Source organism: Aulostomus chinensis, chromosome 4 (genome assembly GCF_037954235.1).
Source record: "Aulostomus chinensis isolate RoL2024-O1b breed Wild chromosome 4, RoL_Achi_v1.0, whole genome shotgun sequence".
In the NCBI taxonomy this organism is placed as follows: Eukaryota; Metazoa; Chordata; class Actinopteri; order Syngnathiformes; family Aulostomidae; genus Aulostomus; species Aulostomus chinensis.
Window position 1 is genome coordinate 15189641 of NC_141323.1, and position 15335 is coordinate 15204975.

A 15335-nucleotide genomic window follows, 5' to 3' on the forward strand; every position below is an offset into this window, starting at 1 on the left:
GTGGCTGTGAGTGTGAATGGTTGGCTGCGTCCGAATTGCCAAGTAGGTCGGATCGTCAGTCTCAGAGCAGGTTGTAGGCTGTCTGAAACCACAACTGGCACAAGTAGCGACCTACTTCGCAACCTAAATTCCAGCCTAAACACGCCCACATTGTAGGTCGGTTCAGGGGCATCCTACGGAGCAACCTATGGCCCACAATGCACCGCGGACTTCTTCTTCGTCCCCCAAAAACTTGTGGACCCGCAAGCCAAGTTTGCGCCACCAACAGTCTCCCATTCTTATGCAACACCAATATTTATAGTCATTGTTGATGATTAAAGGAGTGTTCACACTAAACGCGATGCGTGTGAACACATCTTTACAGGTGCGTTAATGTGCTTAATAAAGAATGAATGAAGGGTGCGCTGAGTGTGGAGTGCAGTACGACAGTCAGGCCAGCAGGTGGGGCATTCGTTGGTGCCGTCTACCTAATTGCGGGATCTGTGCTCTGCCAGCAGAGGTCGTGCTTCACCACCAATCTTCTAGGGTATCCGAATGGTGCCGCCGTGTTTAGGTTGTCGAAGTAGCCTGTAGCTGTAGGTCGTAGCAGTAGGACAGATACCGCGGTGCATTGTGGGCCATAGGTAGCTCTGTAGGATGCACCTGAACCGACCGACAATGTGGGCGTGTTTAGGCTGGAATTTAGGTTGCGAAGTAGGTTGCAACTTGCGGCAGTTGTGGTTTCGGACAGCCTACGACGTACTCTGCGACCTACTTGGCAATTCGGACCCAGCGAAGACAAACATGGGTGTTCTTCCAAAGGGGTCAGCTGACTCTGACACACAATCATGTGGGAAGAAGAAAAAAAAGCTCCACCTTTCAAAGCTTCTGGGACCCAGTAGGGTTCAGTCTTGATGGAAAATGTCATCTATCATCAAGGAAAGCTGCTCTGTATGCCATTCCTCCCTGGTTGCCATGGTTTCTACAGCAGCTGTCACTCACCTGCAGGGTTCCTAATTACGGGGTCACTTGAGGATTCGTACGGTGAGCACCGACAGAACAGCAGAGCTCACCTTCAAAGCCTCCAGCTATGAACTTGTGTTTGGACGAGCGGAAATGACAGATGAAGTTAAGGATGTTTCAGCATCAGCTGGAGGGAGAGAGACGATCGGGAGCGATGAGGAGGAGCGGTAAAGAGATGAAGGCCTCGCAATAATACATGATGACGCGGGAGATAAGAGGGGTTTGGCTGCATGTTCAGACGCCTGCCAGCCCGATGCTGGTGAGTTGTCCTGCAGCCGACCTACATTTTCCTCTCTCCTTGCCCACAGACTTGAAATCCCACAGTCCCTTGGGGTAGCTTGTAGGCAAGAAGAATGACTCAGAGCTTCTGAATGGAGCCCACTTAAAGAGTCATGAGGAGCTTCGGACGGACACACACACACACACACACACACACACACTCACAATGTACAACACGATGACACGTTTTAGCACAGTTATGAAAAGGAGTGGAGCTCCAATCGCATGAGGAAGACAAACTCAATGTAGAAAATGCTATTTTCTGTAATATTAAAAGCAGATTTGGCTCAAATTTCTCAATCCAGTTTGGTAAAAATTCTATTTCAGGAAAATATGGCGTCTTATCGGTTATCAAAGAAGACCCTGTTTAGGTTGAAACATTACAAATAAAGTACCGGGAACTACAATACAATGTCTTTACTTTTACTTACGTCTAGTAATATTTTCAATAGTCTGTGTGTGCAATAGCAGGATCACGTAGAATCTTGTCGGGTTTTAGCGGTGGAGCGAACGCAGAGACGGTCAAGGAGGAAGGACGTGGAGAACTTTCAGGAACCAAAACAAACAGATCAGAAAGGAAGTGAGGAAAAAAAAAAAACGACCATAACTACAAACTGCACTAAGAACACAACAAGAAACAGGTGTGAGGACGAGAACTGCTGGCTGACGTGGACTGATAAACAGACAGGACACAGGTGAGTCAACAAAAGGGCGGGAAACGAGACAAAGACAGGAAGTATAAAGTGAGAGTTTCAAAATAAAAGATAGGATAAAAAAGGTCTGATGAAAACACACCAAGCAAACGCCAAGAAAAAAACAAAACTACAAAAGAGTTTGTGATAAATCCAAACTATTTTAGACAATCTAAAACAATTTAATTTTCCCAAATAAAACTGAAGTACAACGTAGCTGAGTTTCTTCAAACAGGTACAGAGAATTATACATTTCTTATTACATCCCCACTGACATCAGCTGTAAAAACATGTCTTAAGTTTTTTTTTTATGAAATTTGAAATCATAAAAATCCGCTGTTGTTTTTGCTGTAATGCAGTGAGGGTATTGAGGTCAAATGGCTGCAGTGGCATTTGCAGGCTCTTCTGTTTTAGAATTGATGTTCATGTCATTTTAGTTGTTATTTATTGATTTTTTTTTTTTAAGTGTTGTCATTTCAAATAAAAGTCAGAGGTCGAAGTTTTTTTTCAATTTTTTTTGGATGCCTATTTCACATTGCTACAAAAGCTCAAAAAGAAAGTTGGTTTTTTTTTTTTACAGAAAACATTTAGACTTTTACATCATTTCTAAACAAACCTGTAAGTGCTTTTGTCTACATGCAAAAAATGATCAGAAATTTGTCTCAGTGATCAAAATTGGCTGTTAACTGGGAGGGGGGGGGGGGGAGGGAGGAATAAATGGTAAAAGAGTGGTTGATAGTTGCTGTGGTGATTTAAAGTGAGGAGCAGATGTGTGAGGAAAACACTTGAGACAGTAGAGCAGCTCCCCTCCAGCCAGGAGGGCACACGGAAATCAAACATTCTAACAAAATGGTCAGGAAAGCCACTAAAATATATATATATATATATATATATATATATATATATCCACACAGGACATTCGAGGACAGTTTCCATGGTAGCAGGAATGGTGAATTCATAACAACTTGAGGAAGAGGAGCATGATTGCTCCAATTTAATCAGTTCAGTGGTGCACACGCACACGCAGGAACACAGCTTTGATCGTGACTGAGGAAGTGAGGTGTTTCGTGACAGCATGACAACACTCCGAGACGTATGAGCAGCCACTTAGAGCCGCCCACATGGCCTCCAATGCTGTGACATTCAGGTTCTTACACAACACTGACCTCTAGTGGTTTTAAAAAGCATCACCATCGTGTTCTGTGTCACACTCCCCCTCCTGCTGTTTGAGTGTAGTTATGTCAGACTTGAAACAGTTTTTTTTTTCCCGTCCTACCACCAATGACACAGAACATCCTCCAACTGACATTCTTTGAGGCGAATTGATACTTTTGATATCGCCGTTCTGCTGTTTAAATGATTCTAAAATACCACATTTTTGTTCTGTGTGTTGCAACAAAGATAGAGAAATACTGAGGTACTTCACTTAAATTTGAAGTAAACAAAGCTAAATTTCAGCTCTAGTTGTCCATATCCTGCCACCTAAAACAGATTAGGGTAAATCTGACAGGTTTCCCTGCTTTCTAAGAGTCACAAACTAATAAATGATGTAGAACAGACCAGTTTCATGTTGCTGACATCATGTGAAGCTAGGTTAGCAATCTCAGGCTGGTTTAGTTGGCTTTCCATTTCTCAAATAACATGAGACTATGGAGGCATACAGAAAAGACAATATACTGGAAGTGAGGTAAGGTGGAATAAAGGTGCCTTAATCCTTAGCTTCATCTGAAGGAAGGCCCACCATCTCAGGCTTTGGAAATGCCTGATCAAAAATGTTAGCTAAACAGTAAATGTACGTACAAGTTCTACAAACACATCAAAAATCAACATAGGCCAGAACTTTTACCTGACGCTTTGCCGTCGTCATATTAAGACGTGAACTTCTTGAATTCTTTGTGTCAGAGGTCCTGAAAACCCAACATTCAAGCCAGCTTTTGCGCTCAGCTGATTAGCAAATGTTAGGTTCTCGCCGGCTAAAACGGTACACATGACTGCCGCCGTATCAGTGCTACCAATAGGTGTTAGCATTTCTACATTTACTAAATGCTAACGCTTGCTAGCTCTTTAGCTAAATACCATTTCGCGAGCTAAAACGTTAAACATGAGTGGCACGGTGGTGCAGTGGTCAGCACTGTCCCCTCACAGCTAGATTGTTCTGGGTTCGAGCCCCGGCTCCAGCACAGGATCTCTCTGTGTGGAGTCTCCATGTTCTCCCTGTACCTGTGTGGGTTCTCTCTGGTACTCCAGCTTCCTCCCACAGTCCAAAGACATCAAGAGGGGACGAGGATGATTGATACTCTAAATTGACTGTAGGCGTGACTGTGAGTGTGAATGGTTGTCTGACTCTATGTGTTGGTCCTGTGATGGCCTGGGCAACAATTAACGGTGAACCCCGCCTCTCGCCCGACAACCGCTGGTATAGACACTACCCCCTGCGACCCTTAAATGTTAATGGGGGATATGGATATCTACACTGCCATTAGGTGCATATTAGCATTTACAGGTGGAGTCTCAAAAAACAAATGGCTGAATAATGTCACCAAAAAAAAAAAAAAAAAAATCATCCGCTTGCAGACCACTTAAACCTGCGTGTTCCATCATTGGGATTGAAAAAAATGACCATTTGGAGAAAAATGAGACAAAAGGGACAGTTTTGTAACGGAGATGTTTATTTAGACAACTGAATGCATGCCAGAAAGAACCGCGTCACAGCAGCAGTAACGTCCAGTTCTCTCAGTTTTCTGAGGGAGAGTCCTGAATCAGGGACTCCTTTGAATTCCAACGGTTGTAATTCATTAATGTGTATTAAAGGTACGGGGGGGGAGGCAAGGGGAGGGGGGGGGGGCAGCATTGTTGAATCCTAGATCAGGGAGCTTATATCTTGACCAGTTCTGGCCAGTCTTATGAGTTGTTATCACTGTTTTGGCAAAAGGACAAAAGTAATTCACACCTTGCTTTAAGGGAACTTTACCTCTCACACAAAACACTTAAGAGACAATAAAAAAGATGCACTTACTGTAGGTAGCATTCACATGCAGTATAATGTGTCTCCTCAGACAAGATTTAACATTTTTCTATTTCTTACAGAGATTCACAGCTAATGTTTGGGGAATTATTTTACATATAATGACAACTGGATGAATAAGACATGTTGGATGGATGAAAGGGAGAAAATAAAAATACGGAAATAATCTGTTACAAAAGTAAAAAGAGAGAAAATTGTGCTTATCGTTGGTGGGATATTTGTCCAAAAAAATGATGTCGTTAAATGACACAAACCCCTGAACTTGTGCTCCTAAACATTATCAAACTTGACATCTCCCCCCCACCCCCCGTCCCGCCCCACCCCGCCCACAAAAAAGGGGACGCGTTTGCAGCCGGTTGGTCCACAGTTTTCTGTTGCTGTCCAATATACCGATGAGCCCAAAAAACAAAACAAAAACAAAAACAAATTACCATATCAAAAATAAATGCAACCCTTTCACAAAACAATGAGCAATAAATAATGATCAAGTGGTATTCTTGTACTGTATTTGTACTGTATATACACAGAGAGTTAAGTTTGTTGTATATATGTACACAAAAAAATGTCAGACTTTAGCATAGCCTACAACGGGTGCCCAGACTCTGGAAATCCCAGAAAAAGCAATGACTTAATAACTTACACCGAATCCTCGGGAAGCAGAGGGGTTGACGCACAATGAGACTTTTGAGTGTTTATGCCCCGTAATAGAAGCACTGATTTGGAAAGTAAATATAAAAACAACCAAAAAAAAAATAAAAATAACATAGTTTAGGTAGGGTGTAAAAAAAAAAAAAAAAAAAAAAAGCCTCTAGAATTCAATAAAATAACTAGCTTATTAAAACATTGATTGACAACAACATGCACGATGCTTTCCCAGCCTCAGTGTGGAGATGATGTTCTCTGCACCGTGACCCCCCCCCCTCCCCCCACCACCACCACCACCACCACCACCACCACCACCATCACCACCGGTGCAAACTTCCTTCCTCCTCCTTTTATGAGTGCTGTTGTTGCTTTGTCTTATCGCTGGCTTTCTATTTCTCCTCGTACGGCTTTTCAAAATAAGAATTTTTTTTTAATCCATTCCTTGTTATTGCGGTTCACATGCTGGAGTGGGCAGAGAGTTCTGCTTCCGTAAATATCTGTAACGTCTCCTCGAAGTCCGCTTGGTTACCCTTGAGCACCTCACTAGTCATTTTTGTCCTTGTCTTATTTTAGTAGCTTATGTACAGGAGGGTTGAAGTGTCTGCCAGGTGGTATCCCAGGCAACCAGCCACATCCTCACACATTTACAGTATGTATTCCAGTTTTTCAGCTCTCCTCTCGTCGTTGTCCTCTTCACAGGTTATGTGCTTTGAATGAGACATTTATTGTTGTGTGCGTTTCATGGATTTCTACTTACAAGTGCTGTTTTTTTGTTGTTGTTCTGTCAGGTGTTATGGAGAGGTCACTGAATCATACATTGGATACACAATCTACAGAATGTGTTTGCGTGTACATGTGTGAAGGGTTTGTGCTTGTGTGTGTAGATCTGGTCGCGTGTGTGCATCTCTGTGCTTTAGGTTAAACGCTACGCGGGGGTCTTTGAAGCTCGTGGGTTCTCCTGTTGCGCCCTTTCTTATTTTCCTGCATCCGTCTCCACTTGGCCGCGTGCTGGCTGTTCACTCGAGACACCCCGGCGACCTGAGCGCTCGCCAGGCTGCTCTGTCCCTTCTGGCCATTTTGCATCTTCTTATTTGCCGGGACGGTCAACATACCCGGGTTTGGCTGACCCCTCTGGTTAGTCTGGCTCTGTGTTGGCCCGTCCACCGTTGCAGCTCCGGCCTGGAGCCACGGTCGGCTCTGGGGTGGACCAGCTTGCTGCTTTTGAGCGTTAGGTGGCAAAGCTTTAGGCCGTAATGAAGAAGAAACGCCGGTGCTGTCAGGTTTACCCTGACCACCGGGTGCCTTCACCTTCTTCTGTTTGCGCTCTTTCTTCCAAACACGATCACAAAACTCCTCCACGCTGTTGAGGTCTGGGTGATCCAGGAGAGAGAGGAAATCTCTGTACCACACCCGGTGCTTGGTAGCGTGTCCTACACCGACTCCTACACCGGGAAGTCCAGGAAGGATGTCTCCCAGTCTCTGGGTTGGGATGACCTGAAGGCTGAGGCGCAGCAGAGGTTGGATGAAGCCGTGTTCGACTGCCTGGCAGTGGTAGACGCCGGTGTCGGTCTGTGTTAGACTGCGGATCAGCAGGCCCTGCTCGGTACGAAGCACCCTGTCGTCCAGCTTGATCTGAAAAAGACAGAAATATGAGCGTGAGACATGAAAACGAGGTAGCAGACAGTAGGTAGTAGTAGCAGGTACCGAGCACCTTACCCCTGGCACGAACGTCTGTTGTGGTTCAACACAAACTGGCCCTTACCTGTAGCCAGGGCCATCATTTTAGGTTGGCCAGTTGTAACTTCAAAGGTTTAAACACCTACATTCTTGCCTAAAAGACCCTTAAAATGTTGTGTGTTGCACACCAGCAGCTACGGTATCTATTCCAGCGTTGTCCTCCAGAAAGCACGTGCATATTCTCCGTAGAACACTTCTGTCTCTCGGCAGGTCGCTCTCATAATGTGTTTTTGTGTCCGATAAGCCCTCGAACTGATGGATGTATTACTCATACAGGATTTCCTGGATTGTATTTCATCGTCTCACCAGTAACTGAATCAAAATACCCTGAACACCCAAACAGCGGAAGAGCTGAATAAAGAAAATGTACGTCATAGGTTGGAAAGTCAATCTAAACATCCACGCCCAAAGATCTCAGCCTGTTGCAGGTCACCGAGGGGAAAGGTTAAAAGGTCGTTAGGTCATTACATGATGACACAGATGAGACGAGGCGCAGCTCTTGATGGACATATGATGTTTTGTCTGCAGTAATCCGGCTAAATTGAAACAGATGAGCGAGTTCAAACGTGTGACTTACTGTCATCCAGATGTTAATTACTAACATATTGTAAAGCCATGACAGCGGAGACGGTCAACTTCATCGTACTGAACTCACATGATGGATCGCACATTTCTTTTTTTTTTATTATCAAGGAAATCATTTACGATAGGAAACACATGCGTGTCTATTATTAAGTACACACCTCGTGTTTGCGATCATCGTTGGGCTTCTGCAGCTGCCAGTAGATGAGCGCTCTCTGAGATTTGGGGCTGCACTCCAGAAACATGCTGCTGTTCTCCACTCCAAACACACTCCTGTCCTCCACGCTGCCTCCTAAACCTTCAACGTCGTCTGAAAAAAGAACAACAACAACAACAACAAAAAAACAGTTAAAATGAGTGAGGAGTGCGCGGTCAGAGGAGAAGGGGGAGAGTGGTTTCGACGGAGGGCTACCGTGATGTTGAATATCTGAGCACTGGGAGAGAGGGTCTCCGTTTCTGATGTCCTGACGTCGGGTTCGCCTGGGAAGAAAGTGACGACACAATTAGATGAACTGGCAGTTTGAGCCATTTTTCCCCCCAAAATACAAACAATCATCGGAGATGGAACATTTTCCTCTGTGTACTGCTCAATTTCATCCACTAGGGGGCAATGTGAACCAACACAATAATGCACCGAACCCTAGAATCGGGTGCTTTTTCCACCTACCCTCCACTGTTAAATCACAAGGTTGAAGAAAGCAAGGCAGCATGTTAGAAACATAAACCTACAACTGACTTCTGATGAGCTGCTATTATGAATCACACACTGCTTCGCCCTTGAAATGACGTGTAAAAGGAGCTGGTCATCACCATAGTAGAGCCGACCGTTACGCTCAGCTTTCCTAATGAACTGCCAATGAGTCTCCCGTGATCCTCGCGGTCACGGGGAGCTGTAAAAATCAAAGATGGGGGTGGTGGGGTAAGCCAAAGGTGAGGAGGCAAGAAGAAGGAAATGAAGAAGGTATAAAAAAAAACAAAAAAAGCAAAAAGCAACTCCTTTTCCATCTTCCCTTCATATGGGGACACTTGTCTTCCTCTACTCTCTCACTCATGTCCCTCCTTCTTTACATTTCCTGGGCTGACATTCCTGTCTTTTCTGGCTGTCTGAGCACGTGTAGCGAGTGTCTGGTTCTCATTCTCAGAGAGAAAGAAGAGAGAGAGAGAGAGAGAAAAATATTTGGAGTGCAGGGGGGGAGCTGCGAGGAGTCAGTCCTGGCCTTAACCGCGGGGTGTGCCACCTAGTCTGTAAACCCGCCAAGCTAGAGTATACCCACCGGCCTACTTACACTGCTGGTGTGAGAAGTTCTGGATGAATGAGATGAAGGAGTGTAATGCTGTGTGTGTGTGTGTGTGTGGTGTGTGTGTGTGTGTGTGTGTGTGTGTGTGTGTGTGTGTGCGCGTGCACTGTCGTGGTCAGTCTAATGCCGCTGGATACAGAGGAGGGTAATTTGAGGGTGTGTATGCTCATACCTCCAGGCTGCGGGGTGAAGCGGTCAGACAGCTCCTGTTGGCTATAATTTAGTGTGTGTGTGTGTGTGTGTGTGGATGAGCAGATGTATATTCACATCTCTCTTTAGCTATAGTGTGTGTGTGTGTGTGTGTGTGTGTGTGTGTGTGTGTGTGTGTGTGTATATGTGATTGGGGGGTCCACAACTAGCAGAAGCTACATCCCAGGTTGCTGGATTGTACTTTTTTAGAACCCATTTGTCTGTGTATGCGTATTTAATGACTTCCATGTTTTGTGTGAGCTTTTTTGGATCCGCAGCACATGCTAATGGTCAGTGGCGGTCTAAGTTAGAGGTTGGATGCCCTTCAGCAAACTGTTTAAAGCTGGTTGTTGTATGCAGGTGTTCTGATAGCTTCCAGGTGGGACGGTGTGTGACGACAATACAAACACAAAAAGCTTACACAGCAAAGCCTGCAAGGGCGAAATAACAATGCAATAAGAGCTTTTGTTCAGCGACCGCGTGCCCCTACCTCTTGGCTGTAGGAAAGTATCTCGAGCACTCTGTGCCATCCCAGGCGCAATATGGGTCTCTGGCTAAGCAGCACTCGGCGCAAGCTTTCCCATACACCTCACAGCGGTGCAAAGACATCTGCGATACGCCCAACGCCGAGCCAAGGTACAGCTGTTGCTGTGGAAGCCAAAGAAACAACAAAGACATAAAAAGTGAATGTTCTTGTTTGGCTCAGGTGGAAACGTTCCGCTAAAACCAGGTTACTTTCAGTAATTTAGATCAATTTAGGTGGATGTCAATGTTTGCTAAAACAGAACATTTGTTTCTCATCATGCACTGGTCATTTTGGGGATTTGGGAAATGCTTCGCTTACCATTTCTTTTTTTATATGAGTGGAAAGTAAACACACAGTGCACTGTTTTGAGTCAATTTATTAGTTTATTTTGTGGAATACGGAGGAGAAAAAAGCCAACACTTTTTCCCCCCTCAATGTAAGTATTTCCTTCGCATTCAGATGGAGAGATCTCCACTTCAATAGCATTTCATTTATACAGATGGTTTTGTTCATATATCATTCACTGCCTGATTTATAGAATCTTTCATTTCTAAATACGTGACGGAATAGATTTCTATTTTTATGGCTGCCAGAAACCTTGTGATTTGCGAGTGATAAAAAGAGATATCCAAAATCTACTTAATGTGTCAACACACTAGAACGAGATCCTGCGATTGTCAAATGTTCAGATTTCTGTTCTGGACATTTATGCAAATGTATTATTTCTTTAACTAGATACTGCCTACATTGAACATTTGCACAAGAAAATAACTGAAAACTTGTCTTGAAACTCTAATGATAACAACAATTCATCACGACAATTCTTGTATCACTTCTTTATTGAAAAAAAAAAAAAGTGTGTACCTGTTTAGTGGACAACTCCATCGCAGTTATGGGAGTGGGCTCCTGTATGGAAGGAAGACGGCCAATTAACATTCATATGTGGGATATCCCAGTTTCTTACTAACTTTCAGAACTTCTCCATTACGTGTTCGGTTCCCACTCAAGTCTCATGCCGTACCCGAAAGACGGTCATTTCCTCCAGCACCACCTCCTCCAGGTCATGCCAGCTTTCCCTGGGGATTGTCACAACCTTCAGCACCGTGCCCATGTCTGCAAAATAACACACCAGGATATAAACTTTCACTTTTACGAAAGTCTGTGATCCATATTTCTTTCTGTCAAGCAAGTGATAACCGTTCTGTACCCGTGCCGATGAACATGACATCGTACTGCCCGTCCTCAGCCTCTACTCTGTCCACCACCAGCTGGGAAAACTGGTAGTCCACGTCTGTCCTCACCATGATGGGGCGCCCACCTATTGGGTGCACTGGGTTGTACATGGCCGGATGCCCCCTGGCGAAGGTGATGACGTCATCTGGAAGGTCTTTGGTGGAGTCGAAGCCTCCGAAAGTCTTACTCGGGCACTGCGAAGGTAGATTTGAGGTAACTGTCAGTGTCTTGTTACCTTTTCTTTATAAATAATGTATCATCCTAGAATAGAAAACACAAATTCAAGGAAATTAAGCAGTTTTATGCAGATTTTGTATGCACAGACTCACAGTTCCAGGGCGGGGGTAGGGTACCCTCCCTTGGAAAGGCACCCACTGGTAGTTGGGTCCATCCCTGTGGGCGTAGGGACCCAGGAAAACCCTCCTGATGTCTGCCATGTTGTACATACACACTGCCGAGCCTTTAAAGATGTTACTGCGGTGGAAAAACAGGCAGAGACGGATAAATGGAATGAAGAGAGAGGGCGGTGAAACAAAGAGAGATGACAAAAACAAACAGGGACTCATAAATGACGGAAAGGATTAGGAGCTTGTGAACTACCGAAGAAATGACCCTTCATCGCACAAAGACGGAGAGCAGCAAGGTTGTCATTACCTAAGTAAAGGAATGACAGACTGGAACTCCTCTCTGATTGCTTCCAGCCTTTTGAGAACAGACAGGAATTTGGGCACATCACCAACAAAAGAGAAGCCCTTGGTTCAGAGCATATCTGAATCCCCTCCAGTGTTTTTTTTCTTGAGAATGCTCGCTCAAGCCAGATGGATGGATTTTGATTTCGCTTACCAGACAAAGTCCAAACCAGGCAAGGTCAATAAACCGTAGAGAAAGGGGGGAAATTATCATTTGCTTTCAATTCATCCATAAGATAGCAATTTAAGCTGTGGAGTGGTGTCCCATAATGATATTCCAAAAACATATTTCGACAAGAGTTATTGAATTATCTGACCATTATCCACCCCGACCACACATGAGAAGTCATTATCTGTGTGTACGTTAGATTTGGATGGCGGTTCTCTTGCATTCGCAGGAGACAAATACTTCAATAAGAATTCAGGACGTCCTTTGTCTTGCTGGCTGCAATGGGAAGTTGTATCAGACTAATTAGGGAAGTGGTTGGCGTACGCGGAGTCGACAGTACTCACCAAAGCATGGAAGATGAATGGATTAGCATTTGGAAATGTTAATTACAGAGAAATTCAATTAACTCCAGGAGGAGAGGGAGAAAAGGAAAAAGACGCCACGCTTAAGAAGAAGAAGTGCGAACATGTGTTTGTGCAGATACATGCAATCTGAGAGAGAACGAGGTGCAGAAATTCAGTTAACCCCCTAAAAAAAAAAAGCCCACACAAATTGGGGCACAATCAAAGATAGATCTGTCGGTGGCAGCTTCTTTGCGCCTCATTAAGCCACGATATTGAAAGCGGGTCCCTCTGAATCTCTGCACTATTCATCTCTGAAAACCGACCACTTAGAAAACCAATTAAACCACTCTAATTCCTCAATGCCCCATAATTGAATTTTAAAGTGTGTGTGTGTGTGTGTGTGTGTGCGCGCGCACAGGCGGGCACACAAATGTTGTAAGCCCACTACCGCGCGCTGACCTCTCTGTTTGTAAATGTTCCAGAAAGCTGAGAAAAGCCATACGTGGGTCTGGTGACGCAAGGCGGCTCTCGCTATGCGTTAGCTTCTTGGTTTTATCATTAGCGGTGATTGATGGTGGAAGTGTTTGTCCTCTTTTCAAAGCGGTTCACAATCACTACTGGACACAAAAACACCCCCCCCCCCCCTCCTTTCCTAAATGCAAATTCATTAACATAAGTGCCACCATCTGTGCCATTTCAGCTTGTATTATCTAGCCCGCCCCCCCAGCGCCTTCACCTCTTCGCATGCTTCAATAGAACCACACCCTGCCTCTGAAAACCCAATTCATGTCTGGGGCGATGGCCAGGGGAGAGACATGCGTTCCTACTGAGTGACTATCATGTTTCTTCTGCCCCTCTGGCTCTATAATCTGATTTCCCTTCAAGCCCCTGGCAAGGTTTCAATGAAAAAAAGTAAGGGGGGGGGGGGGGCAGGTAGCGGGGAACGGGGAATCCGCTAAAAGCAACCTCTAATCTGAAGAGCGAGACATGGGGAGGGGAGGAGGGCGTATCATACGAGAGGAAAGCAACCATAAGACACCTGTAAGTGGATTATAGGATGGGGAACGCTGTCTGGGAATTTGACAGAGGCATGCTTTGTGGCTCGCATCCAGCCGTGTCATTCTAAAAGGGCTAGGAAATGACAGATAAAGGGATGGAATAAAGCGTGGAATTCAAGGAAATGTGAAGTGTGTGTTTTTCAAATACAGAGAAAATAACTTGTCCAGGATGGTTGCCTGTTGAATAAATATCAGCTCCTTTTAATCTCCTAGCAACAAATCAACAAAACCAATGATACTACCGGCACATCTTGAGAATTCGAGTGTTTTCACGCACATTTTGGAGGTCACTGTGAAAAGATCTGGAGAGAGAAGTGTACCTGGATGTGGTGAATACGGCGTAGATAACTGGATTCTTTGGGTCCTTGGAGCTCATGAGAAACACATCCTCTGAGGATACAAAAGAAGAAAGGATGAAGGGGGTGTTTAGCAGCATTTTCAAAAGAATCTGAGTATCTTTTATTCACACACATGAATAAAGAATACACACTTACGGAGCTCATCAAAGTGTGTATCAATGCCGTTGACCCCGGGGACTGAACACATAAGCCGAGCCTTGAGAAAAGTGGTCCACTTGTTCACGAGACTCCTGTGACCTCCCATGTCGTTCTGCATTGCAAACACAAAGTACATCAACTGATTTCTGGAGACACCAACACATAGAGCATTGATATGTCAGATTTATTTATTTCAGACTAAACATTTGCATTGCTTAAAAGGAACACTAACAACTTTGTGGTAAAAACGTTTTTTTCAATATCTTCCCCGGAGCCAGAAAAGAAGACAGACACCCATCCCTCCTCTCTGTGTGCATTAGCTAGCTGAGCGCCAGTTAGCTTGGCACAATGAACAGCAGTGGATGAGAAGTGTTTGCATACCTCTGTCAAGAGTCATCAAATGAGCCTAAACTTTTCTCCGAGACAGTGTTCACCTGCAAAGGTTTTGCATCGCATGTGCTACAAAACAAATATCTTTGATTGAAGGACGTTGCAATTTCAGAGTCACATCCATAGCTGGAACTACTTTCCTAACTGGGCGCAGTGATTCGACGCAGCACCTCCAAACAACAGCACAAAAGGTTTATTGACATTTAGAAGAGCCACTGCTGCGACTAATTTTAAGAGATTGAGGACTAGGCTAACAATGGTCTGGAACCTTATCTACCAGAATACTGGTAGCTAACACTTCCCATCCACTACCATTCATTGTGCTAAGCTTACTAGCTTCCTAATGAGTGGACAGAGAAGAGTATCTACCTTCCCTCGGCTCTAGGGAGGATGAACAACAAATTTCTTTTCCCAGAAAGTTGCGGTGTTCCTTTAAAGCGACAGGTTTTTTTTTTTTGTTTGTGTGTGTTGTTACCTTACACAGTTGTCCTATCCTGGCGATGGTAGCCTTGCCCGTGTGCTCTCCATCCATGGCATTCTCTTTGAAAAACAGGAAGATCTTATCGTCTTCAGGATTGTCGCTCTCTGGGATCAAGTGTACGCCAATAAACCTGGGATCTACAGAGGAAATATTTTATGTGGTGAGTAAAACGCATGATAAAAGCTCTTCAAGATATTAAAATATGCGTTGATAACGCACACACACACCCTCCACACAAACCTCATTTTACAACCCAACCTCTGTCCCAATGACAAGTCTTTCCCCCCTATTTTACACCTCCGAAACCAATCCTCCATGATATTCTCCAGTCACGGCTCAGTAATAACAGCCATTCACTTTACACCCTAGTGTTACAGTATCTGACTTTACCCCAACTGAGCACTCCAAGTCCAAATCCCACATAAACCCTGTCTCTAGACCACATCCTCGCAAAAACACATGGCTCTGATTGTCCCGGGTAGCACTTGAATAAATTTAT

General features: G+C 44.5%; 1 protein-coding gene across 3 annotated transcripts in view; it reads right to left on the reverse strand.

The window, feature by feature from the left end:
- Positions 1-5774: 5774 nt before the first annotated feature.
- Positions 5775-15335, reverse strand: part of sema3aa (sema domain, immunoglobulin domain (Ig), short basic domain, secreted, (semaphorin) 3Aa) — a 75874-nt gene continuing 66313 nt past the window's right edge. For all 3 annotated transcript variants that reach the window (XM_086202023.1, XM_086202022.1, XM_086202024.1), the window contains 11 exons: positions 14831-14973; positions 13963-14077; positions 13789-13858; positions 11538-11682; positions 11183-11402; positions 10997-11088; positions 10840-10881; positions 9940-10097; positions 8375-8442; positions 8124-8272; positions 5775-7275 (listed from right to left, as the gene is read on the reverse strand). In XM_086202023.1, coding sequence (XP_086058149.1) covers positions 6562-7275; positions 8124-8272; positions 8375-8442; positions 9940-10097; positions 10840-10881; positions 10997-11088; positions 11183-11402; positions 11538-11682; positions 13789-13858; positions 13963-14077; positions 14831-14973 — 1916 coding nt within the window. In that variant the 3' untranslated portion in view covers positions 5775-6561. The remainder of the gene's footprint in view (positions 7276-8123; positions 8273-8374; positions 8443-9939; positions 10098-10839; positions 10882-10996; positions 11089-11182; positions 11403-11537; positions 11683-13788; positions 13859-13962; positions 14078-14830; positions 14974-15335) is intronic.